The sequence below is a fragment of the Elephas maximus genome, chromosome 18 (assembly GCF_024166365.1).
Source record: "Elephas maximus indicus isolate mEleMax1 chromosome 18, mEleMax1 primary haplotype, whole genome shotgun sequence".
NCBI classification, from domain to species: domain Eukaryota; kingdom Metazoa; phylum Chordata; class Mammalia; order Proboscidea; family Elephantidae; genus Elephas; species Elephas maximus.
This window is the reverse complement of record NC_064836.1, coordinates 11,595,414-11,623,007: the sequence shown is the minus strand read 5'-3', so window position 1 is coordinate 11,623,007 and position 27,594 is coordinate 11,595,414. Positions and strand designations below refer to the sequence as shown.

At 42.7% G+C, this 27,594-nt stretch overlaps 2 protein-coding genes across 2 annotated transcripts in view; both read left to right on the top strand.

The window, feature by feature from the left end:
• KLHL12 (kelch like family member 12) overlaps window positions 1-6,252 on the top strand; it is a 31,911-nt gene extending 25,659 nt beyond the window's left edge. The window contains exons 7-12 of the mRNA XM_049858303.1: window positions 2,507-2,613; window positions 3,432-3,627; window positions 4,065-4,223; window positions 4,545-4,643; window positions 5,442-5,628; window positions 5,815-6,252. Coding sequence (XP_049714260.1) covers window positions 2,507-2,613; window positions 3,432-3,627; window positions 4,065-4,223; window positions 4,545-4,643; window positions 5,442-5,628; window positions 5,815-5,941 — 875 coding nt within the window. The 3' untranslated portion in view covers window positions 5,942-6,252. The remainder of the gene's footprint in view (window positions 1-2,506; window positions 2,614-3,431; window positions 3,628-4,064; window positions 4,224-4,544; window positions 4,644-5,441; window positions 5,629-5,814) is intronic.
• Window positions 6,253-11,107: 4,855 nt separating this feature from the next.
• Window positions 11,108-27,194, top strand: RABIF (RAB interacting factor). Its single transcript, XM_049858307.1, has 2 exons — window positions 11,108-11,309; window positions 25,776-27,194. Exons 1-2 carry the CDS (start codon window positions 11,184-11,186, stop codon window positions 26,019-26,021), a joined length of 372 nt encoding a protein of 123 aa, XP_049714264.1. The 5' UTR covers window positions 11,108-11,183; the 3' UTR covers window positions 26,022-27,194.
• The last annotated feature ends 400 nt before the right edge of the window (window positions 27,195-27,594 follow it).

Here is a 27,594-nt window from a genome sequence, read left to right as displayed (position 1 = left end):
GAAAATTGATGTGGAGTATTGTCATTCTCTGACTCATACAGATATCATCCACTAGCATACTCTTCTACAAGGGGGTATATGTATTTGGATAGAAGAATTGCTTTACCTTCTCTGTTCAAGTCAGAGGGATAGAATAGGTGGGGTAAGAAGAGGTGAACAGGGAAATAGTGCTCCAAAGGAAGAAACAAATAACTTTTGGCCCTGGCCTCTCCCAGCATGAAAGAATTTTATGTACATATAAACTTATTCTAATATGAAAGGGTCCTTTGTTCAAATGCTTTGATTTTCTAAGAAGCTGACTGCTGAGACCTACTTTCTGGCTCACTTGGGAGAAGGGTCCGTTTACCTTATTGGTCAAGTGTAGGAGACAGCTGCTGTCTTAGAAGATGAGATTCAACTCCTCAGTTTATAAACTGTGTGTGTGTGTGTTAAGAAAATTTCAAACACACATAAAAAAAACTAACATATGTAGTGTTCCCCCTATAGCCATCACTCACTTTCAACAATTTTTTGACACATGACCTATTTTGTTTCGTCTACTTTGAAACAAATGCTGGACACGATATAATCTTATCTATATATAATAATTTAGGGAAACCCTGGTGGCATAGTGGTTAAGGGTTCAGCTGCTAACCACAAGGTCAGCAGTTAAAATCCACCAGGCACTCCTTGGAAACTGTATGGGGCAGTTCCACTCTGTCCTATGGGGTTGCTATGAGTCGGAATCGACTCAGCAGCAACAGGTTTGGTTTTTGGTTTATATATAATTACACATATTCAAAATACCATTATCACATTAAAAAAAAAACTAATTCCTTATTATCTTCAGATATCAAGCACATGTTCACATTTCACCAATTTTCTCATAATTTTTATCATTTGTTTTTGAACACTTAGGTTGTTCGAATCAGGATCCAGACAAGGTCTACACATTGCATTGGGTTTACATCTCTCCCTGGTTTCTTTTAATCTATAAGTTTCACCACCTGCTTTGGTTTTTCCTTGCAATTTATTTATCGAAAAAATTAGGTTGTTTGACCAGTAGAATTTCCCACATTCTGAGTTTTGCTTCTTGCATCCCTGTAGTGTCACTTAACATGTTTATCTGTCCCTTATATTTCCTTTAAACTGGTAGTTAAACTAGAGGTTTGATGAAATTCAGTTCAGTATTTTGGAAAGAATACTTCCTGGGCGGTAGTGGTGTACTTATTATATCACATTGCACAATATCTGATTGTTCATCCATTATAAAGTAGTATACCAGCTTTCCACCTATTGATTTTAGCAGCCGTTGATGCTAATTGTCAGATCCATTACTTCATTAGTGATGTATTTCTTGTCAGCTTGAAGTTGCTGTATTATTTCAAGTCCAAGTTAGTTATAAGATCACCTTAGGCTTCTAAATGCCCTCCTAAAGATTGAATTGTCTAACATGCTCCACCTAACCATTCTCTTTTTTCGAATATACTATGAACTGTCAGAAGAAGGAACAAATCTGTCTTGGAAGAAGTACAGCCAGAATGCTCTTTAAGCAAGGATGGTGAGACTTCGTCTCCCATACTTTGGACATGTTATCAGGAGGGACCAGTCCCTGGAGAACATCATACTTGGTAAAGTAGAAGGTCAGCGAAAAAGAGAAAGACCCTCAATGAGATGGATTGACACAGTGGCTGCAACAATGAGCTCAAGCATAACAATGATAGCGAGGATGACGCATGACCAGGCGGTGTTGTGTTCTGTAGTACACAGGGTTGCTATGAGTCAGAACCAACTAGACACCACCTAACAACAACAACAACAACCGTTTTCTGCATTGGTTCTGGTAGACTAGATGCACAAGGATTTCTTCAATGGAGAGACATGGTAGGGAGTATTTTATTAGAACAAGGTCTTGGAGAAAAGACAAGAGGATCTAAAGGCTGTCAAAATAGCTTGGGTAAATGATAGAGAAAAAGACTCTTTTAAAGCCAAATCTATGGTCAGTTGGCAGTTTTGATGAATTGGCAAGGAATATGGTCATATACATACATAGTTGGCTAAATTGGAAAAGTAAAAGTTCATGGAGAAGAGATTTTAAAAAATCTATCATTTGGTTCCTAAGCTTCAACTCTCAACTTTTTAGAGACAAGGTTAGGAGATGTTCTTTTTCTCCCAATTTGAGTTTTCCAGGCTGAGAGGGGAGGGAGCTTTTTAGTCTCCCACGTGCACTTAGGACCTCAGTTAGTATGTCAGCCAAAGCTATGCAGATGGTTGAGATGGTTTAGTGGTATGTTCTGTTTGCCTTCTGGGGTCTTAATGTGGTCCAGAAATTTAAATTTTAGAGTCAAGTCCTCAAGAAGAAATAATTTCCTATTAAGCAGCCTTACAATGTATCTCCTATTCCAGATCGCTTCTCTGGGCCACATCAAACAAGATACCCTAGTACTGTTCTACTTATACTTCCTTGTGAGTAGCTACGCAGCCAGCGATGGTGAGGTAACCTGTCTTTTTCTCCCTTTGTCCTTAGGAGCCAATGAAGTGCTCCTGGTGGTCGGGGGCTTTGGAAGCCAGCAGTCTCCCATCGATGTGGTAGAGAAATATGACCCCAAGACTCAGGAGTGGAGCTTTTTGCCAGTAAGTATGGTAGAACCAGCTGTGGGCAGAGAGCTTAAATGTCCTCATTCCCTGACTCTAGGTCATAGCTAATCCAGTCCTAAGACTAGAAAAACCTAGTAACAGTGTTCTTTACAACAGTGTCTTGCACACAGTGGGTATGTACTAAACAGTTGTTGACTAAAGATTAGACTTCGGAAAGTGATTGGCCCTGTGTCAAATGAAACTCAGCTGGCCACAACTATTTTGGCATCTGTATAATTCCCAACATGCTTCACTGGTCATACTGTGTTAAACTGAAGTCAGTGTTAAATTGAAGTAGTGTTCAGTTGAACTCAGAAGTTTGTGGTCTTTCTGTTTCGATACATCCTTATTTCAGTGCTTAATGAACAATAATCATTATTCTCAGAAAACATAGACATCTTTTTGCTCAGTTCTCTTACCTTTAGGGTCTTAGAATCCTAGCCCTTTGATTAGCAATGCTGGAATAGTTTCCACTCATGGAAGGATATCAGTCTGTTAGCCCAGTGCCCTATGGAGTAGAAAGGAGGCAGATACTAAATAATGGAAGGACATTACATTCTTTGAAAACTTTGGAAGGAGGTAAATGTGTAGAAGATTGCATCTTTAAGAACACCACAACAAGCAAGAAAGTATTCATTCGGTAGGCAGACAGCCAGAAGCCACTTGAGGATCAACCACTGTCTAAAGGATGGCTCATGGTGACAGGTGAAGAAACAAAGAGGTCTGTGGGTAAAAACAGGATGTATAGCAAAAGGTAATGCCCAAAGAGTTATCTGACTTAAATGCTGTGTACCTTTTTTCTCCAAAATCCATAGAGCATCACACGTAAGAGACGTTATGTGGCCTCGGTCTCCCTACATGACCGGATCTACGTAATTGGTGGCTATGATGGCCGTTCCCGCCTCAGTTCAGTGGAATGTCTAGACTACACAGCAGATGAGGATGGGGTCTGGTATTCTGTGGCTCCTATGAATGTCCGACGAGGCCTTGCTGGAGCCACCACCCTGGGAGGTAGGCTTGATGTGCAGGGTGATGTTTTCATTTCCCTGTGGATGGATCAGGCTTCATATCTCTCCTGTTGTCTGGAAGAAGCATGAAACAGAGGAAGACTGGTAGGGTCAAATACTCCTTTTTGCTTTGGGAAATATTAATGCTACCAAAGCTATTCAGTCTTCATGGTTGTTTCAGCACTCACTACTAAGCTGCAAATTCCTACGTGCTGGGTGGGAAACTGGTGGTAGTTGTATTTTTACAGACTCCATCTAGACTTCAAATGCTTTTGAGGATTCCATCTTGCCCCATTCTTTTTAGACTTAATTGGTTTATCCCATAAAAAACACTTTGAATTTTGCTACCAGACATTTGAAAGATCTGTGAAGAATTTGTAGATAAGAGAATTATTAGAAATCTCTCAAACTCTAATAGTCTAATTTGTTCATCCTGGGCAGATATGATCTATGTCTCTGGAGGCTTTGATGGAAGCAGGCGTCATACCAGTATGGAGCGATATGACCCAAACATTGATCAGTGGAGCATGCTGGGAGATATGCAGACAGCCCGGGAAGGCGCCGGACTGGTGGTGGCCAGTGGGGTGATCTACTGTCTTGGTATTCAGCCTGGGATACAGGGATAGGAAAGAACTCAGTGGGTAGCAGACACTGTATGGGAATCCCTTTTTACCAGAATTAGGTTCATAGACTTCCTTCAACTGAAACCATGGCCTAGCTCAATATGTTTTCTGTTAATGAGGGTTATCTATTTTTTGTAAACAGAAAATAGAGTACTGTCAGTTTCTCCTCAGGTTAATGGAACTGCTGTGGGAGACCTGAAACCAAAGAAATTAGTAGAAGCACTCAGACAAAGGCAGACTGGGAGTGGACACGGGAATTTACCGTTCTCTGTGGAATGATGTCTACTTTGTGTTTCAGGAGGATATGATGGCTTGAATATCTTAAATTCAGTTGAGAAATATGATCCCCATACAGGACACTGGACTAATGTTACACCGATGGCCATCAAGCGCTCTGGTAAGACAGCCAGACTTACGAGGGGTCAAAACACAGTGCTGTCAGATCTTGCCATACTCAGTAATGGTTCATTCACAGCACAGGGTATCAGTAAGTCAGAGTTAAATTTCCCACTTCACAGTAGACAATGTAAAACAGTAGGCAAATTCCATTCTCCTCTTTACCTCTGTTTTTTCTGAGTATTAGTGCGGATGAAGACAGCTTAAACTTTCAATTAGATTATAAATTTGAGGGAAAAATCCTTCTTGTTTTATTCATTTTTTTTATGTCCATGTTCTTCCTTACATTCTGCAATATCTAATACAATTTAGTGCATGTAGTGCATATTAAATGTTTGTTGAATAAAATCTTTAATGCATAGGTAGCTATTTACCTTCACTAAAAAACTCTTGAAGTGGAGGAGGCAGAAATGGAAGAGAAGGCACTGTGCTGTTCTAGCTCTCCATAGGTTAAAATTGCTGCAAAACCAGTCACATAGTCCTTTCCTTCCTGCCACTTTTATTGCCTTTTTTTTTTTTAACTCTCTTCTTTTTTCCTAATGAAGAGGAATTGAGCTCTGAATTAATGAAGGTGAAGAAAAGAACCACTTCAATCTTTCTTTGCTTGTTTCACGTCCTAGCCAAAGGACTTACAGATGGGACAGCCTGTGCTGGACTAGATACTCTAGATCTGCCTGGCCCCAGTTCACATCCCTCAGTTACCCTAGAATTGAACTAGCCATCAGGGACCATGTTTTATTTCTGGGCTTCAGATCCTAGGCTTAGTATCATTCATTTGCCATCCCCTCTTTTTCCCCAGGTGCAGGGGTAGCTCTGCTGAATGACCATATTTATGTGGTGGGGGGATTTGATGGTACAGCCCACCTTTCTTCTGTTGAAGCATACAACATTCGCACTGATTCCTGGACTACTGTCACTAGTATGACCACCCCACGATGCTATGTAGGGGCCACAGTGCTTCGGGGGAGACTCTATGCAATTGCAGGGTAAGGATTTAGAACCCAGGCTAGTGTCATCATTTTTTTGGGCAAGAGTCTGTGTGATCCAATCCTCATTTTTGGTTGGAGATTGAGCTTGGGTGGGGGAGACATCTCCAGTGGCAACCTGGATGAAGGACTTACGTGCAAAAAAATCAAAAGCTTAATTTCTTCTTTTGTTTCTTTTCCACTCAGATATGATGGGAATTCCCTGCTGAGTAGCATTGAATGCTATGACCCTATCATTGACAGCTGGGAAGTCATAACATCCATGGGAACCCAGCGGTGTGATGCTGGCGTGTGCGTTCTCCGAGAGAAGTGACCATTGCTGGAGCATCAGCCAGAGCTAGTGGCCAGTCCAAAGGACTGTTCGCGGTAGAATCAAGGATCCTTTCCAGAATGTCTGTTTCTCACAGGGTGATTATAGGCACCAGTATGGTGATGATTGTACTTATTTGATACACACTCCTCCTGAGGATGTTAGTTGTCCCTGAGAAGGGTGGGTAACAGACACTCCAGGAAAGAGAATGCACATTGAGTGGAGGTGGAAGTCCAGGATCATCTCTCCTCTGTGGTCTGGGGAGCACTTTCTCTTGTCATGTGCTTAGGAGAATATATATATATATGTGTGTATGTTGTGCCTCATGTATTGCAGAGAACTAAGGTAAGTATGGCTTACTAGGTGTGTGCATCCAGCCTAGATGATTGGAAGGATACCAACTTGAGTAAGCTTGGTACACTCCAAGTCTTTTTTTTTTTCCCCCGGGAACAAATATCTTTTTTAGTCTACAGTTAGCTAGGGGTAACACAGTTCCATTCTGGAGGGGAAGAAAGGGGGAGGTCCTATCAAAACTTTGGGTATCATGAGGAGAGATTCATCTGACACGCCTTCAGGGGGACAGGGTTGGTATCTGAGGTTAGAGTAAGTGAAGTGGAACACCACTGACGTGTCACCTGGGAGACTGAGAAGGGTGTATTATTTGAAGGATCTTTTAATTTCCCAAGGTCTTTCCAAAGTAGGGTGTTACACATCTTGGCACTGGAGACCATGGGAAAGAATAACAGAGTGAGCAGATGTTGGGATGAGAGAAGATGGTATAATATGAGAGTTCAGTACGCCTGGGGAGAAACTAAAAGTACCTGTGATTTTACAATCGTCTTAATCCCGGCCAGGCTTTGCTAGCTGTGGCAAGGTTTGCCTTGAATGGGTGAGAGACCATTCTTCTTTGTTGCATCAAATACTACTACACTATTACACTTCCAGACTATTTATTTTGGGATGGGGTCGTGGTGGCAGCAGCCTAGTAGTTCAGCTACCTGACTACTGCCCTGTTCTCTGACGGGCACACTTCTGACAAGGAGTGGTTTTTACTGCTGTGTTTGGTACACTTAGTCCTTTTCCTCCTGTAAGGTTCCCTTACCTGTCCTTAGGGAGGATTTTATTCATCCCGGTACAATCAGTTATTATCCCAGAGTAATCAGGGAGAACCAAAACTCTTTTCTTACTTCCAGTACCTCTGCTGTCACCATTTCTAAGACACCATTCAAGGCTCCTGTGTGTTGTGGAATGAAATTTTTGCTTTATGGGTATTGGGCTTGTGGGATAATAACCTAAACAAGGATGCACTTTCCCTTGCTCAGAAATGCCATTTTTCCCCTTTCTCTGAGTTGTGCTGACCCACAGAGTTAATTTCCTTTATATTTTTTTAAGAAAATATTAAAAATACCTGTCTGAAAAGTCTAGGAGAGTTTGTGACTAACCAGCACTGCCTTCAGCAGACGTTTGAGGGAGTGGGGCGGGGGGGAGCAGATAGGGATCAGCTGTAGGTCCCATCTCTTCAGCCTTTTCACCCTGTGTATTTGCCTACTAGTTCTGTTTCTCTGTTAGACACAGAGAAGAGGTAGCTGCTTAACCATCATGGAGATTCTCATCAGTAAAATGTTTACCTAAAATTTGCCATTTTCATTCGGCCCTTTCACACTTGTAGTTTACCTCAAAACAAAGGAGTATAAAGAAGAGGCAGTCTTGAACTCAGCTGGTTCTTCTCATTTTGAGTCATGCCACATCAGCAAATGAAGGTCTCGAAAGCTTGACTTCATCCCCATCATTAAGGTCGACTCTACTTTGAGGAGGCAGCTCTTTCCCAGTTGTCTTTTGAGTGTCTTCCAACCTAGGGGGCTCATCTTCCAGCACTGTATCAGACAGTGTTTTGCTGCTATTCATAAGGTTTTCACTGGCTAATTCTTTTCAGAAGTAGACTGCCAGGTCCTTCTTCCTGGTCTGTCTTAGTCTGGAAGTTTAGCTGAAACCTGTCCTCCATGGGTGACCCTGCTGGTATCTGAATACCGGTGGCATAGCTTCCAGCATCACAGCATCACAGCAACACACAAGCCCCAAAGTATGACAAACTGACAGACACATGGGGGATTGGAGGAGGACTCATTAACAACCTGCATTACGCAGATGACACAACCTTGCTTGCTGAAAGTGAAGAGGACTTGAAGTACTTACTGATGAAGATCAAAGACTACAGCCTTCAGTATGGATTATACCTCAACATAAAGAAAACAGAAATCCTCACAACTGGACCAGTAAGCAGCAACATGATAAATGGAGAACAGATTGACATTGTCAAGGATTTCATTTTACTTGGATCCACAATCAGCACCCATGGAAGCAGCAGTCAAGAAATCAGAAGACTCATTGCATTGGGTAAATCTGCTGCAAAGTCACTGTGAAGACTAAGGTGTGCCTGACCCAAGCCATCCTATTTTTAATTGCATCATATGCATGTGAAAGCTGGACAATGAATAAGGAAGACTGAAGAAGAATTGCTGCCTTTGAACTGTGGTGTTGACAAAGAATATTGAACAAATCTGTATTGGAAGAAGTGCAGCCAGAATGCTCCTTGGAAGCAAGGATGGCAAGACTGCATCTTACATACTTTGGACATGTTGTCAGGAGGGATCAGTCCCTGGAGAAGGACACCATGCTTGGTAAAGCAGAGGGTCAGCAGAAAAGAGGAAGACCTTCAAGGAGATAGACTGTAACACAGTGGCTGCGGCAATGGGCTCAGCCATAATGATTGTGAGGATGGGGCAGGACCGGGCAGTGTTTCATTCTGATGCGCATAAGGTTGCTATGAGTGGGAATCAACTTGACAGCACCTAACAATGACCACAGTCTTGAACTCATTTAGCACCCCACTTGAATTTTAGGATTCCAGTCTCCCTAGACCTTTTTCTGGTTGCTTTGATTTATGGCGAGTGATATAAACCGCTATGCAGAAGTCCTGCAAAACTTCAAAAATCCTGATATTCCCAGAGCAAAGGGAAGAAGGAACCACATGAGGAAATTATTACTAAAGGTGCCTGCCAGCCTTTCGATCTATGTTCTTTAACAGATGGATTGTGCCTGCTGATGAGACAAACCACAGTCTGGAGAACACGTGGTCCCTGCTGTCTCAGGAAGAGATTCAGGGTTTGTTTTTTTTTTTGAAGGGGAGGCAGAAAAGCGGTTGGGTGAGGAATGGTTAGTAGACTGGTGGCATCTCTTCTGAGCTTTAGAACATGATTTCCAAATATTTCATATGAACAGCCACAACTGAGTATTCTGCAGAAAAATCAACGTGTAAAACTCATTGCCTTTTCCACTCTTCCTGGTCTTAAACCTTTCATGCTCCCGCACAGATACAAAGGTACCCCTAATTGGTGGTTCCTCCTGTTTTTAAGTGGAAACTAGTCACTTAGTTACCCAACCTAGGAAAGCTATCATTCATCTTGTGTCACCACCATCACAATACATACATGCGATTTGTTTCTGAGTTCTACACAGTTTTATCTTTAACTGTTCTCCATCCATTCTCATACCTCATTCCCTCTCCTACCAGATGGTTCAGGCCTCTATCTCTTGCCTGGGCTCATGGAGTAATGGCCTCCTGATAGTCTCACCTCTGGTCTTTTCCTCTTCCAATCTAGTCCCTCCATTTTGTCATCAGTTATCTTTTTAAAGCACAGGAGCATTACAGTACTTAGCATTCAGCAGATTTTCTGGCCTAAAAAACCGTAGATTCCCATTATCTATATGATAAAGTTCAAATTCCTTAACATGACACTAGATCCATTGTGATCTGGATGTATTCTACCTTTCTGATCTTACCTCCCTCCACTAACCCTCTTTACCAGGCATAATGTGTTCCAGCCACACTAACCACTAAATTTATTTTCACCTTTGTCTGTGTATTATACTGTTTCCTCTACCTGAAATATTCTTGCTTTCCTAACAAAAGCTAGTCACCTTTTAATGTCTAATTCAAATGTCAACTAGATAAAGCCTTTTCTAACTGCCCGGACAGAATTACTCTGCACTCCATGCTTCGATTTACTTTGTTCCTGTGACTGTTGTCTTTAATCACATGTCACTGGGTTTGGTTCTGTCTAGACTATGTTCTCAAGTACAAATTGTGTATTGTACCCTTAAGGTTTAGTATAATGTCTGGCGTGTTATATACCCACTAAATGGTGAATTAATTAGGGATGAAGAGGAAGAAGAGAAAAGGGATGGGGTGGTGGATAGACTAGGAATTACTTAATCAAGTAGCGTAGTTCCTCCTCATATTCCGTTTCCCCTGCCCATTTCAGGAGACGCATGGCCTATTGGAATAGAACTAAGATCTAAAGGCGGCTAATCAGAGTAACAAAGTATGCAGTGTAATGATCAAGAGCAGTGGCTTTAGAGTCAGGCCTGGATCTGTAGACCGTGGAAAGTAACCTTTCTGATTTTTACCTTCCTCGTTGTGCACTGAGGATAACAACAGTACCAACCCCATAAGGAAATTGTGATTTAATAAGTTAATTTCTAAAGCACTTTCACACCATAAAAAACCCATTGCTGTGGAGTGGATTCCGACTCATAGCGACCCTATAGACAGAGTGGAATTGCCCCATAGGATTTCCAAGGAGCAGGTGGTGGATTCAAACTGCAGATCTTTTGGTTAGCAGCCAATCCCTTAAGCACTGCACCACCAGGGCTCCTTCACATCCTAAATGGTAAGCAAGTAATGCTTCCAGATATCCTTCTCCAACACCACAAAGGTACATACTCTGCTATATAATTTCCTATAGAAGAATCTAACACGACTAAAATTTAATGATGGGAAATCAGAACTGGATTCCCTTCACGTTGCCCCCAATAATGCCCTTCTTCCTGTATGAGAATGGATTCAAATCTCAGTCAGAAAACTTGAGTTAAGGTTATCTTTAATGGCTTTTCACTCCTCACTCAATATTAAGGGAAGTCCAGTGACCAGGTATGTATGGAGAGAATTGATTTGCCACTGGTCCCAGGAGGTAACCTTGTCACAAAGCCAAGGGACGCCCAGTCACTCGATTCAGGCAATGAATGAGGGCGCTTGCGCAGTGGAGTCCAGAGCAGGGGAAGCGGGCGCCTGCGCAGAGAGGGAGTGGTCGTCCGCTCCCCGCCTCGTCTCCGCCAAGCCGCGCCCGCGCAGTTAAGAGACAGCGCCTGCGCGGTAGTGGCCAAGGAGGCTGTGGCGGCAGCGGCAATGGAACCAGCGGAGCAGCTGAACGAATTAGTGTCAGCCGAGGGCCGAAACCGGAAGGCGGTGCTGTGCCAACGTTGTGGCTCCCGGGTGCTGCAGCCAGGGACCGCTCTCTTCTCCCGCCGACAGGTAGGAAAGCGGAATAGAGGCACTAAACACCCCGCACGCTCTTGCCGAGAGGCCGAGGAGGTCGGAGTGAGTCCCGGTTCCTCATTTTGTGGAGACCGCACCCCTCCTCGCGGTCTCCAAGCCACGCCCCGGGGCCGAGGCTCCGCCCAGCCCGGGCCGCGCCCCTCCTGGCTCCCTGCGGCGCGGCTGCCATCTGCAGGGGATGGAGGAGGCAGGGGCGGCGGCCCGGGTCCTGGACTGCAGAAGCGCTTTGCGGTGAACGTTTCCGTCTGCCCTTCCGCCTGGCTTTTGAGAGTCATCGTCTGCTCCAGGCTTGCCCGCGGGAGAGCACTCGGCGCCGCCCCCGGGGTCCGGCCCATGCCATCCCATCCCGGAGGCCGCGTCTGGGGCCGGGTCCAACGGAGCTACAGCTGGGCGGGCGGTTCCTGTCCCTCTCGGCGTACAGGTGGAAGGAATGCGCCCTGAGCTTGCTGGTTTCCTAGAACCGGCGAACCTGTGAGACCGGGCAGGTTTATCTTTCAACTCCATGCCTCGGAAGCTGCCAAACTGGCGCTTGAGTGTTAACTTGATAAGTGTCCCGCATCCAGCCCTCACCCACCAGTCCTTAATCCTGACAGGCTCGGATCTGCTCCACACCGGAGCTCCAGAAACAGCAACTCATGACAAAAAAAATCCTGTAACCCTAATACTTTACCAGGGTACTGGAACCCAAGGTTTCACAGAAGAACCGTATTTCAGATGGGATAAAAGTCCGAAATCCTGGAAATACACTTTGAAGGAAGAATTAAAAGGTTTTTTTCAGGCTAGGATTCTTAGTACCCTTCGTACCCCATCACCCCAAGGAGAAAGTTGATGTTTTTTTTGTAAACTTTTTATTGAAATAAATCATACCCACAGGTGGGATATACTCAATGTCATATTTTGGCTCTCATGGACTTGCTCTGATTTTCTTCAGTTTCAGCTTGAACTTGCATATGAGCAATTGATGGTCTGTTCCACAGTCGGCCCCGGCCTTGTTCTGACTGATGATATTGAGCTTTTCTATCGTTTCTTTCCACAGATGTAGTCAATTTGATTCCTGTGTGTTCCATCTGGCGAGGTCCATGTGTATAGTCGCCGTTTATGTTGGTCTTTCTGAAAGAAGGTATTTGCAATGAAGAAATCGTTGGTCTTGCAAAATTCTATCATTCGATCTCCGGCATTGTTTCTATCACCAAGGCCATATTTTCCAGCTACTGGTCCTTCTTCTTTGTTTCCAACTTTTGCATTCCAATCACCAGTAATTATCAATGCATCTTGATTGCATGTTCAGTCAATTTCAGACTGCAGCAGCTGATAAAAATCTTCTATTTCTTCATCTTTAGCCCTAGTGGTTGGTGCGTAAATTTGAATAATAGTTGTATTAACTGGTCTTTCTTGTAGGCATGTGGATATTATCCTATCACTGACAGCGTTGTAATTCAGGATAGATCCTGAAACGTTCTTTTTGACAATGAATGCACAACCATTCCTCTTCGAGTTGTCATTCCCAGCATAGTACACTATATGATTGTCTGATTCAAAATGGTCAATACCAGTCCATTTCAGCTCACTAATGCCTAGGATATCGATGTTTATGCATTCCATTTCATTTTTGATGATTTCCAATTTTCCTAGATTCATACTTCGTACATTCCAGGTTCTGATTATTAATGGATGTTTGCAGCTGTTTCTTCTCATTTTGAGTCATGCCACATCAGCAAATGAAGGTCCCGAAAGCTTTACTCTATCCACGTCATTAAGGTCAACTCTACTTTGAGGAGGCAGGTCTAACCCAGTCACCTTTTGAGTTCCTTCCAACCTGCGGGGTTCATCTTCCAGCTTTCCGCCGCTATTCATAAAGTTTTCACTGGCTAATGCTGAAGAATAGATTTGACGCATTGACCACTAGTGACCGAAGACCAGACGAGTTGTGGAATGACATCAAGGACATCATCCGTGAAGAAAGCAAGAGGTCACTGAAAAGACAGGAAAGAAAGAAAAGACCAAGATGGATGTCAGAGGAGACTCTGAAACTTGCTCTTGAGCATCCAGCAGCTAAAGCAAAAGGAAGAATTGATGAAGTAAAAGAACTGAACAGAAGATTTCAAACAGCCTCTCGAGAAGATAAAGTATTATAATGACATGTGCAAAGAGCAGGAGATGGAAAACCAAAAGGGAAGAACACGCTCGGTGTTTCTCAAGCTGAAAGAACTGAAGAACGGATTCAAGCCTTGGGTTGTGATAGCGAAGGATTCCATGGGGAAAATATTAAACGACTCAGGAAACATCAAAAGAAGATGGAAGGAATACACAGGGTCATTATACCGAAAAGAATTCGTCGTTACTCACCCATTTCAAGAGGTAGCATATGATCAGAAACCGATGGTACCAAAGGAAGAAGTCCAAGCTGCTCTGAAGGCATTGGCGAAAAACAAGGCTTCAGGAATTGATGGAATATCAATTAAGATGTTTCAACAAACAGATGCAGTGCTGGAGGTGCTCACTCATCTATACCAAGAAATATGGAAGACAGCTTCCTGGCCAACTGACTGGAAGAGATCCATATTTATCCCTATTCCCAAGAAAGGTGATCCAACCGAATGTGGAAATTATAGAACAATATCATTAATATCACACACAAGCAAAATTCTGCTGAAGATCATTCAAAAACGGCTGTGGCAGTATATCGACAGGGAACTGCCAGAAATTGAGGCCGGTTTCAGAAGAGGACGTGGAACCAGGGATATCATTGCTGATGTCAGATGGATCCTGGCTGAAAGCAGAGAATACCAGAAGGATGTTTACCTGTGTTTTACTGACTATGCAAAGGCATTCGACTGTGTGGATCATAACAAACTATGGATAACACTGCGAAGAATGGGAATTCCAGAACACTTAATTGTGCTCATAAGGAACCTTTACAAAGATCAAGAGGCAGTTGTTCGGACAGAACAAGGGGATACTGATTGGTTTAAAGTCAGGAAAGGTGTGTGTCAGGGCTGTATTCTTTCACCATACCTATTTAATTTGTATGTTTAACAAATAATACGAGAAGCTGGACTATATGAAGAAGAATGGGGCATCAGGATTGGAGGAAGACTCATTAACAACCTGCGTTATGCAGATGACACAACCTTGCTTGCTGAAAGTGAAGAGGACTTGAAGCACTTACTAATGAAGGTCAAAGACCACACCCTTCAGTATGGATTACACCTCAACATAAAACAAAAACCCTCACAACTGGACCAATGAGCAACATCATGATAAACGGAGAAAAGATTGAAGTTGTCAAGGATTTCATTTTACTTGGATCCACAATCAACAGCCATGGAAGCAGCAGTCAAGAAATCAAAAGACGCATTGCATTGGGCAAATCTGCTGCAAAGGACCTCTTCAAAGTGTTGAAGAGCAAAGATGTCACCCTGAAGACTAAGGTGCGCCTGACCCAAGCCATGGTATTTTCAGTCACATCATATGCATGTGAAAGCTGGACAATGAATAAGGAAGACTGAAGAAGAGTTGACGCCTTTGAATTGAGGTGTTGGCGAAGAATATTGAATATACCACGGACTGCCAAAAGAACGAACAAATCTGTCTTGGAAGAAGTGCGACCAGAATGCTCCTTAGAGGCAAGGATGGCGAGCCTGCCTCTTACATACTTTGGACATGTTGTCAGGAGGGATCAGTCCCTGGAGAAAGACATCATGCTTGGCAGAGTACAGGGTCAGCGGAAAAGGGGAAGACCCTCAACGAGGTGGATTGATACAGTGGCTGCAACAGTGAGCTCAAGCATAACAACGATTGTGAGGATGGCGCAGGACCGGGCAGTGTTTCGTTCTGTTGTGCACAGGGTCGCTATGAGCCAGAACTGAGTCAACGGCACCTGACAACAACATCATCATACCCGCAGGAAAGTACAATCTTATTTCAACCATGTACATATACTATCACTCCAAACTTTTTTTTTTAATGTGCAGTAGATCGTTTTATTATTTCAGGTGGTTGAACAGACGGTAAAGTGTAATGTGCAATATACAGTGAAACCTGTGAAAGCCAGAACCTGTGTAAGGTGGAAACCTGTCAGAGAAGGACAGATAAAATATTTTCCACTAAAGCAAGTGATAGAAAAGTGGTAAGACTGTCAAAGGCAGAGAAATTGAGAGACCTGGAAAAACAAGGCAGTTCCCGTCAAGTTACAGCTCTCACGGGTTTCACTGTAGGAGCAAGAAGCAGCACCACCCCCTCCAAAAGCAGGTCCCTTTTCATAAAAGAAGGGAGAATCGATCAATGTCTTTGTTTTATGGGTGTTTTTATGACTTTTAGTCTAGAGACTGGCGGACCTCCTCCAGCTTTCTTGATCAGGCTTCCAAGGATCGGGAGTAGAGCTTTCTGTTCGTTTTATTATTGAGCGGCGGAATGAGCGTGGATCTTGGGATTAAAACGTACACAGTATTAAATTCTGACCTTATCATTCAGTAGCGTTGCAAGAGTTAGTTAATGTCCATGAACTTCAGTTTGCTCACTCTGTAAAATAAGGGCTATATTACAGGAAAGGATTTATGTGACAGCACTGTGCCTGGCATTTTGTACATGATATGTACTAGTTCCCACTCCCCTTTCCTTTGGCAAGGTTTTATTTACTTTTATAAACTGGCAGAAAGGACTTTATAATTTGTTTTTCCTAAGTTTTATGTATTTGTTGTTGTCGAGAATATACACAGCAAAACAGATACCAGTTGAACAGTTTGTGTATGTACAGTTTAGTGACATTCTTCAAGTTGTGTAACCATTCTCACACTCCTTTTCTGAGTTGTTCTTCCCTCGTTAACATAAACTCACTGCCCTAAGGTTCCTTTCTAATCTTCCAGTTGCTGTTGTCAGTTTGATCTCATATAGATTTTTTTTAGATACTTCTTAAAAGAGCATAATGCTCAAGACATGAGTCGGAACGGACTTGAATGCAGAGGGTTTGGTTTGGTTTGGAAGCTAAACTATTATTCAGTTTTAAGATGACTTCAGGGGATATTTTTAGTTTAAAGATTATCTCAGGGCAGTAGTTTTAGGGATTCACCACACTCCAGGGCTCCAGAAAGTCTGGAGTACATGAGAATTTGAAATTCTGTTTTGCGTTTTCCCCCTTTTGATCAGGATTTGTCTATTGACTCGTTGATCAAAATGTTCAGTAATGGCAGCCAGGCACCATCCAGTTTGTCTGGTCTCACAGCAAAGGAGGCAGTTGTTCATGGAGATCATTAGCCAAACATTCTATATCCTCCTCCTATTCCTGACTATCTTTACTGTTGCTCGAGGCAAAAGGAGACCAATCATTGTGCCTTGGATGGCTGCTTGCAAGCTTTTAAGACCCCAGATGCTATGCAGTGAATTAGGAGGTAGAACTGGAGCACTAAACACATTATTAGCCAATTAATTGGAATGTCCCATGAGACCATGACTCTAAACCCCCAAACCAAGCAACCAAATCCCATGGGGTGTTTGGTTGTACGTAAGCAGCCTCAGCAGCTAGTTTTTTTTTTTTTTTTTGTCATTGTAAATATATCTATTACAAAACTTTTGCCAGTTCAGCTTTTTACAGGTATACAACGTATTGACAGCAGTTAGAATAATAGGTTACCCTTAATCAGTGTATTTTTTTCCATCACAGTTAACTCCCATTTTTCTCCCCCATCCCACCCCGGTAACCACTAATAAACTTTAGTTTCTGTACTTGCCCTTTCTTGTCTTTTTATATAAGTGAAGTCATACAGTATTTGTCCTCTTGTGATTGGCTTATTTTGCTCAGCATGGTCTTCAAGCTCCATCCATACTATAGCATGTATCGAGACTTCGTTTCTCTGCTGGCTGAGCATGTATGTGCTACAGTCTATGTATGTCCTACGTTTTGTTTATCCATTCACCTGCTGATGGATATTTTGGTTTTGGCTGTTCGAATAGCGCTGCAGAGAACATTGCAGCACTATTTGAGTCTCTGCTTTCAAGTCTTTTGGTTATAGACCTTTCTATTTTTAGTTTTTTGAGGAACTGCCACACTGTTTTCCACAATAATTGTACCATTTTGCATTCCCACCAGCAGTGGGTAAGGGTTCCAGTTTCCTAACATCCTTGCCAACATTTGTTATTTTCTGAGGTTTTTTTTTTTTTTTTAAGACCTCATGGGAGTGAAATGGTTTTCATTTGCATCTTTCTGATGGATAATGACGCAGAGCTTCTTTTCATGTGTCTGGTGGCCATTTGAATGTCCTTGTTGGTGAGATGTCTATTCAAGACCTTTGCGCATTTTATGATTGGGTTGTCTTTTTGTTGTTAAATAGTCAAAGTTTTGGTTTTTTTTTTTGTTGTTGTTGTTATTAGATTCTTATTGGATATGTGGTTTCTGAAGATAGTCTCCCAGTTGGTAGCTTGTCTTTTCCCTTTTTTGGTAAAGTCTTTTGATGAACAAAAGTTTTCAGTTTTTGTGAGGTCCCGTTTATTTGTCTTTTTCTCTTTGTGCTTTTGTTAATATATCAGATAATCCATTGTTAAAAGCTGGGCCTGACAGCATTGCTACTGCATTTTCTTCTAAGAATTTTATGGTTTTAAATGTTGGAGAGACTGCGAGCAGATGGGAACTCTTATGCACTGCTTGGTGGGAATGCAAAATGATATAACCATTTTGGAAAATGATATGATACTTCCTTAGAAGCTCGAAATAGTAATACCAGATGATCCAGTGATCCCACTCCTAGGAATATATCCTAGAGAAATAAGAGTCATCACACGAATAGAAATATGCATACCCATGTTCACTGCAGCATTGTTCACAATAGCAAACCGATGGAAACAACCTAGATGCACATCAACAGATGAATGGTGTCTTGATTATCTAGTGCGGCTGTAATAGAAATACCACAAGTGGATGGCTTTAACGAAGAGAAATGTATTTTCTCACAGTCTAGTAGGGTAGAAGTCCAAATTCAAGGCATCAGCTCCAGGGGAAGGCTTTCTCTCTCTGTTGGCCTTCTCATCAATGTTCTCCCAGACTAGGAGCTTCTCCGTGCAGGGACCCCAAGTCCAAAGGATGTGCTCTGCTCCCAGAAATGCTTTCTTCTTGGTATATAAGGTCCCCCCCTCTGCTTGTTTCCCTTTTTATCTCTTGAAAGACAAAAGGTGGTGCAGGCCACACCCCAGGAAAACTCCCTTTACATTGGATCAGAATGTGATCTGGGTAAGGGTGTTAAAATCCCGCCCTAATACTCTTTAACATAAAATTATAATAACAAAATGGAGGACAATCACACAATACTGGGAATCCTGGCCTAACCAAGTTGACACATATTTTTGGGGAACACAATTCAGTCTGTGACAAATGGAAAAATAAACTACAGCACATACACACAATGGAGTATTACGCAACGATGAAGAACAATGATGAATCTGCGAAGGATCTCATAACATGGATGAATCTGGAGGGCATTATGCTGAGTGAAATAAGTCATTCACAAAAGGACAAATATTGTGTGAGACCACTACTGTAAAAACTCATGAAAAGGTTTACATACAAAAAGAATCTTTGATGGTTACAAGGAAAGGAAGGGGTGGGGATGGAAAAACACTAAATAGACAATAGATAGGTGGTAGCTTTGGTGAAAGGTAAGACAGTACACAGTACTGGGCAAGCCAGGACAGCTTGTACAAGGCAAGGCCATGGAAGCTCCGTAGGCACATCCCAGCTCCCTGAGGGACCAAATTGCTGGGCTAAGGGCTGTGGGGACCATGGTCTCGGGGAACATCTAGCTCAATTGGCATAACATAGTTAATAAAAGGTTCTACATTCTACTTTGATGAGTAGCGTCTGGGGTCTTAAAAGCCTGTGAACAGTCATCTGAGATACTCCATTGGTCTCACCCCTTCGGGAACAAGAGGGAATGAAGAAAACTAAAGATATAGGGGAAGGATTAGTCCAAAGGCCTAATGGACCACAACTAACACAGCCTCCACCAGACTGAATCCAACACAACTAGATGGTGCCCAGCTACTACCACTGACTACTCTGACAGGCATCACAATAGAGGGTCCCGGACAGAGCTGGAGGAAAATATAGAACAAAATTCTAACTCACAAAAAAAGACTGGACTTACTGGTGTGACACAGACTGGAGAAACCCTAATAGTATGGCCCCCAGCACCGTTTTAGCTCAGTAATTAAGTCACTCCTGAGGTTCACTCTTCAGACGAAGGTTAGACGGGCCCATAAAACAAAATGAGGCTAAAGGGGCACACCAACCCAGGGGCAAGGACTAACAGGCAGGAGGGGACAGGAAAGATGGTAATAGGGAACCTAAGGTTAAGAAGGGAGAGTGTTGACATGTCGTGGGGTTGTTAACCAACGTCATAAAACAATATGTGTACTAACTGTCTAACGAGAAACTGGTTCTGTAAACCTTCATCTAAAGTACAATTAAAAAAAATTTTTTTATGGTTTTGGTTTGCATATTTAGGTCCTTAATCCATTTTCAATTTGTTTTTGTATATGGTGTGAGGCATGGATCCTATTTCATTTTTCTGCATGTGGAAATCCAATTTTCCCAACACCACTTATTAAAGAGATTCTTCATTCCCCATCGAATGGACTTAGCACTCTTGTCAAAAATCACTTGACCATAGACGTGTGGGTTTACTTCTGGACTCTCAGTTCTATTCCATTGGTCTGTGTGTGTTTTAAAATTTTTAATTCATCTTTGGTGTATTTTATTTTAGAATGCTCCTTAGAAGTGAGGATGGTGAGACTTTGTCTCCCGTACTTCGTACATGTTATCAGGAGGGACCATTCCCTGGAGACCATCATGCTTGATGGAGGGTCTGTGAAAAAGAGAAAGTCCCTCAAGGAGATAGACTGACACAGTGGCTGGAACAGTGGTCTTAAGCATAACAATTATGAGGATGGCACAGGACTCGGCAATGTTTCATTCTGTTGTACATAGAGTCACTGTGAGTCGGAACTGACTCAACAGCACCTAACAACAACCACAACACAATTATCTCAATAAAGCTGTCAATTAAAAAAAAAAACTAGAAGTCATACTACCAGAGCAGTTAAGCAACAAAAAGAAATAAAAGATATCTGAATCAGGAGGGAAGAAGTAAAACTATCCCTTTTTGTGGATGACCTGATCCTATCTAGAGAAACCCCCCCAAGAATCCCCAAGAAAGCTACTAGAATTTATAAACAAATTCAGCAAAATGGCAGAATACAAGATCAAGGCACAAAAATCAGTCAGGTTTCCATACATCAGCAAGGAGCATTCTGAAAAGGAAATAAAGGGAACAGTTCCATTTAAAATAGCATCTAAAAGAATAAAATATCTAGGAATAAATTCAACCAAGGAAGTAAAAGATTTCTACACTGAAAACTATAAAACATTACTGAAAGAAATCAAAGAAGACCTAAATAAGTGGAAGGACATTCTGTTCATGGATTGGAAGACTTAAGATGTCAATACTACCCAAAGTTAACTATAGATTCAGTGCAATCCTCATCAAAATTCCAACATCCTTCTTTGCAGAAATGGAAAGACCAATGCTTAAAATTTATATGGAACTGCAAGGAGCCCCGAATAGCCAAGGAATCTTGTAAAAGAAGAGTAAATTAGGACTCATGTGGTCCAATCTCAAAACATACTATAAAGCTACAGTAATCAAAACAGTTTGATACTAGTATAATGATAGGTATATAGATCAATGGAATAGAATTGAGAGTGCAGAAATACATACATCTGTGGTAGACTGATTTTTGACAAGGGTGCTAAGCCCATATAATGGCAAAAGAATAGTCTTTTTAATGAATGGTGCTGGAATAACTGGATTTTCACATGTGAAAGAATCAAGCCGGACCCCTACTTCCCACCATAAAAAAAATAACTCAAAATGGATCAAGGACCTAAATATAAGAACTAAAATCATAAAACTCTTAGAAGAAAACATAGAGGTAATGCTTTAAGACCTAGTTTTTAAGAGTAGATTCTTAAATATGACACTAAAAGCACTAGCAACAAAAGGCAAAGTAGATAAATTGGACTTCGTTAAAATTAAAAACTTCTGTTCATCAAAGGACTTTATGAACAAAGCAAAGAGATAACCTACAGATTCGGATAACTGTATATCTGATAAGGGTTTTACATCCTGAATATACAAAGAACTACAACCTAAAAAGAGACAAATCTAAACCAGCCTCAGGGCCTGTCTACATTCAGGAAGAGGGAGGGCTGAGAATCAAGATCAGCATAAAGGTTCCTCTGAAATGGAAGTCAGACATACCTCCACTCTCCAACTTTTTCACCATTTCTGATACCAGCCGACCCCACTCTGCTGCCCACATGGCACTTTCTACTTCCCTGTTGGATTTGATAATTCATTGCAGTGGCCACACAGAACTCAAAGACCGTACTCACGATTATGTGGTTTACTAGGGAAATAGGCTACAGCTCAGGATCAGGATCAACTTGGAAGTAACAGGATACAACTCAGGAGACAGCATACAGTTCTTCAATGAGATCAGCTTCCAACCAAGACAGCTCTCAGCTTGTTGGCCATGCTGCAGGCAGGCCCTTCTCCCCTGTGCCCACTGGCAGGCGACCCTTCTGTCAGCCATGCCACAGGCAGGTGGCTCTTCTCTGGCCTCTGCCCTGCTTGGGCAAGAGTTACAGCTCTTTAGCTCAGCCAACAAGTGCCTGGAGGCACCCCTACTTTGTCAGCAAGCCTCCTGCCCAAAGGTGTGCAGCTCTCTCTCCCTCTGTGGGCCAGCAAGCCCGCTGCAGCTGCTTCATACCAGTCTCCTGGTTCCTGCTGCCATTTCACTGCCACTGGGCTCTGCTGTGGTTACCGCAGTTTTTTACTGTCTCGTATCATATTCATTATTAGAGCTCTGTCCTGCATCTAGGAGGTTCTCAGAGCTGGGGCCCCAGGTCCAAAGGACATGCCAGCTCCAGGCTTTTCTTGATGGTAATGAGGCCCCCTTCAACCTCAGGGTTTGGCCCTTGTGTTCAATTTCAGGGCATAGCTCTCCTGGCCAAACCATAGACTGACCAATCCCTTCAGTAGAACACAGTCACTCAAATTGTACAGTAATTGACCAATTCCCACAAGGTAACTTAATCCTATTGGGTGGTCTTAAATAGTAAAGTCAATTACATAGTAAATAACCAGTTGCTTGCAATATTGTGGCGTAGCCAATCGTTTTGGCAGAGTTATAAACCCAAGGCCAGAAAGAACATATACAGTCATGCATTGTTCAACGTCCATAATACATTCCGTGAAATAGGACGTTATGTGATTTGGACATTGTGGGAACACCATGCAGTAACGTGCTGCATCTATTCGGGCAGCGTCTGTTTACGGTCCTGTAAGGTTGTATGTGAAATCGGTGTGTTTATGGCATTTGTGACCTGAGTGCTTACTGGTGGCTCTCAAAGTACACAGGCCTCCCAGGCTGAACGGTGCATGGTGGCTGACAAACAGTTGTTTAGCAACAGCAGGCAGGCAGTTTGCATGTGTTGCATTTGTTATTCCAGTTGCCTGCCTGGTGGTCTTAAGCGATTTGCCAGCCCTGAATGGACAGCTCACCTTGGGGGGCCTGTGCACTTAGCTTACAAATGCCATAATCATGCCACTCATTTCCCCATATAAGCATATGGGCCCATGAACATCTGTGCGGTTCAACATCGTCAGAAGGGACATTATGCAGCATGTGACTGTATAAGAGAAACCCATTGCACTGCAACAGTCAAAAAATGGGCAAAGGAGACTTGAATGGGCATTTCATCAAAGAAATACAAACGGCCAACAAACACATGAAAAGATTCTCAATGTCATTAGTCATTTGTTGATGATGGTAGTTGTCGTCGAGTTGATTCCAACTCATGGTGACCCCATGTGTGCTGAGTAGAACTGCCCCATAGGGTTTTCAAGGCTGTGACCTTTTGGAAGCAGATTGTCAGGCTTGTCTTCCAAAACGCCTCTGGGTGGGTTCAAACCACCAGCCTTTTGACTAGTAGTCAGGTGCTTAACCATTGGTGTCACCAGGGGCTCCTATTAGTCATTAACCCCAAAAAACAAGAACAAACCCATTGCTTGTCAAGTCAGTTCCACTCATAGCGACCCTATAGGACAGAAGAACTGCCCCATAGAGTTTCCAAGGAGCACCTGGTGGGTTCAAACTGCTGACCTTTTGATTAGTGGCTGAGCACTTAACCTCTGCACCACCAGGGCTCAGAAGAAAGCATTAGGGGCACATTTAAATATCAGATGAGGCAAAACGAGTGACTGGAATAACTTTACAACTCTAACTGAAGGAGGAGCCATATATTTCGTGACCTCCTCAGATGAAGTCTCAGGTGACACAGCAAAGGATAGTGCACAGATACCTGTTCTCATACTCCACTAGCTACATGTGGCCCCGGGCTCTAGCAGCGCTTGTGGGCTTCCTAACTACACTTTGGGGAGAGGCTTAACTTCATCTCTACCAAAGCATTTACCTTTCTGGGCTAATTTTAAGTCTTTTTTTTTTTTTTTGCTTTTATTGTGATTGCTCGTGCCAGCCTAGCACACTGAGGCCATCCTATTGCATTAGAGTTTGGAAATGCATGAGGATTGTTTGTGAAGTGGGAAATAAGTATACTGACAGCCATAACGATGAGGAACAGAGAGGTAACTAGCCTCACTGGTATTGTATTCTGCACTAGTCTGGGACAAGTAAAAGTGTATAAACTAGCCATGTGGAACAAATGAAAGGGATTGCCTCTGTTTGCTACAGGCTTTCTCCTGGTTACTGAAAAATCAAGTAGATTGAAGATAGAGGGATCTTAGAATGATATTCCAAATCCAGAACTAGGTTTTCATTTTTAGTGCTCTTTCTTTTTATAAGGTAACTCTAGCATACTTATAATAATGATGGAATATATCAAAACCAAATATCCTATATTCGTTCTTTTAATAAATATTTGAGGTTCCGCTGTATGTCAGGTGCTGTTCCAAGCGCTGGGGAGTATAGTAAGGAACAAGGAAGGCACATTCCTTGCCTTCCAGGAGCTTACATTCTAGTAGAGGGAGACACATGGTAAATAAGTAAGCCAATAAATTAATAACTTCAGAGGGATTAAGTGATATGTAAAAAGTACAGTGGGAGGGACACAAGGAAACATTTGGGGTGATGAATATGCTCATTATCTTGATCGTGGTGATGGTTTCACCTGCGTGTACTTACGCCAAACTTACCAAATGATGCGCTTTAAAATATGTGCAATTTATGTGTCAGCTATACCTCAATAAACCTGTTTTTAAAAATAAAAAAAATGGGCAGTGAGAGAGGCTAATTCAGATTGTTTGGTGAGGAAAGATCTCCTGAAGAGGTTACATTTGAGCCGACTTACCTTGTTTGAAGGGCAAAAAGGCCAGTGTAGGTGGAGCAGAATGGGCTGGGAGGATATCAGGACCATGTAGCTTCCTTGGAGGTCATGGTAAGGATAGCACTGAAGCCAAGTCACCACAGCATCCTAGTCTGTAGCTTAAGGATAAAGCTCCTTCTCTTTTTTTTCTTCCCAGGAAACTATTGGCAGCATAAAATATAAGCAAAATGAGGGTAATGGTGGGTTCAGCATTTATGTTCTGTCTTCGTGCTGCTGTAACAGAAATACCAAAAGTGGATGGCTTGTAACAAATAGATATTTATTCTCTCACAGTTTAGGAGTCTAGACGTGTGGATTCAGGGTACCAGTTCTAGGGGAAAGCTTTCTCTCTGTGTCAGCTCTGGAGGAAGGTCATTGTCTCCTTTCAGCATGTGTGGGCCTGGCGTTCCTCAGAGATCTCCGTGTATCTTGGCATCAGTCTTCCCCTGGGTCTAGGAGGTTCTCAGCACAGGGACCCCGGGTCCAAAGGCTGTGCTTCACTCCTGGCTCTTCTTTCTTGGTGATAATGAGGTCCCTCTTCTCTCAGCTCATTTCTCTCTCTTTTTATCTCTTGTAAGATAAAAGGTGTGACTCAAGCAAGGGTATAACTTGAGTAAGGGTGTGACTTGATCACCTGCAGTAATCCTGCCTCAGTAACATATGAAACCAAAAAACCAGACCCGTTGCTGCCAAGTCGATTCCGACTCATAGCGACCCTATAGGACAGAGTGGAACTGCCCCATAGAGTTTCCAAAGAGTGCCTGGTAGGTTCGAACTGCCGACCTTTTGGTTAGCAGCCATAGTTCTTAACCACTATGCCACCAGGGTTCCCCAGTAACATACAGAGATTAGAATTCACAACACATCATGAATGGAGGCTAATTACATCAGATCACAAAATGGAGGACAGACACACAATGCTGGGAATCACAGCCCAGCCAAGTTGACACATATTTTGGGGGCACACAATTCAGTCCATGACATGTTCTTCATGTTCTCTTCCCCTACAGCTTTTCCTTCCCTCCATGAGAAAGAAGCCAGCACTGGCTGATGGCAGCAATCCTGATGGCGATCTCCTCCAAGAGCACTGGCTGGTTGATGACATGTTCATCTTTGAGAACGTGGGCTTCACCAAGGACGTGGGCAACATCAAGTTTCTGGTCTGCGCAGACTGTGAAATTGGGCCAATTGGTTGGCATTGCCTAGATGACAAGAACAGTTTCTATGTGGCCTTGGAACGGGTTTCCCATGAATAACTGAGGGGAAGGGACCTCAGTTGTACCCCCAACTATACAAACTACTCCCCACAAGAACTGGCATTTAACCTGTCATACTTGTTCTGCAGCCTTCTCTGTACTAATATAAAATTATGAGTACCAGCAGGTCCACTGGAACATGCAAAGAATTAATACTCAAGTGCATGCCTCTTGCTTAGTTTGCTTTGCATCACATTTCCTAATCTCCCTGTCTCCCAGTTTTGGGGCACTCCACCAATCTCTCCACAGCCTTGCCGTTCTTCTCGAGCTCCATCCTACCCAGGGGCTCCCTTGTTACTTGCTCTAGAAGAGCAGTATCAACCTTTTAGCCACGATGGCCCCCAACAAATGATGCACATGTGCTGGCATTTGAAACCCCACCTTTTCCTCTCTCGCTGAAGAAAGCATACAGATGTCTGAGAGTGGCTTTGTTTTATGGCTAGCCTTGTATCTACAGTGTTTAAACCACTAATCAGAAACATCACTTTGGACACACCTTTAACACCATGTTTGAGAGCTTCTTCTCTAAGTTGATGGTAACATTGTATTGTTAAGATGAACTTGGCCCCTCTTCCCTTAATGTCCTGATGAGGTTTTTCTATATTAACTCCTCACTCCTCTAGCCTGTAAGTTTAAAATCAGATTTGCAACCCTATTTGGCAGCCACTGCAAAGAAAACTCAGTCCTAGCTGTTTTCCCAGGATCTCTTGCAATTAGAGTAGAAGGTATGGGATATATAAGGGATAGGCCTTTGCCAAATTATACGAGTTTATAGGTTTGTCTCATCTGAACAGGTAACTTTTTTCCTTCGTTCTTAGGAAAGACTTCTTAAACAGATAGGATTATCATTTACTGAACTTGCTGGCTATGTTCCTCACAGAGTTTTTTGGTTCAGTTGGAATCGTGATATCAATCGTCAGTACAAACTTTCCATTCAAACGCCACTATTCCTGTGGCTGTGGGGTTGCTCTAACAGTTGGGTATTATCATGATTACTTGTTTAACCTTGAACGTGATTTCCAATTGTTCTGCCATTTCTCTTTTGAAATGACTCAACATCTTAGAAGGAATCTGTACAATCAGGTTTCAGGAATCCTCCCGTCATCTCTGCCTCTAAGATTCAAGGGGCCTAGAATTGAAATAAGGACTAAATAAAGACTTTACTTCAGTCCATTCATTTGTATCTGTTTTCTGGTTGCTTCTTCCATCACCCCAAAACTTACTCTAAGGATGCCCCATTAAGTGGGGACCACGGACACAGTTCTGCAGCCAACCTTGTTGTTAGTTGCCATTGAGCCGATTCCATCTCATGGTGACCCCTCAGTTGCAGAGTAGAACTGTGCTCCATACGGTTTACAAGGTGTGACCTTTGGGAAGCAGATCACCAGACCTGTCTTCCAGTGTGCCTCTGGATAGGTTTGAACTGCCAACGTCTTGGCTAGTAGTCAAGCGCTTAACTGTTTGTGCCACCCAGCGATTCCACAACTAACCTGTTCCCCTAGAAAAGTGGTTCCCTTCCTTGTGAGGGAGCGTGAATGACCTCTAGTAGAAAATGAGAGCTGTGCTTTCCAGG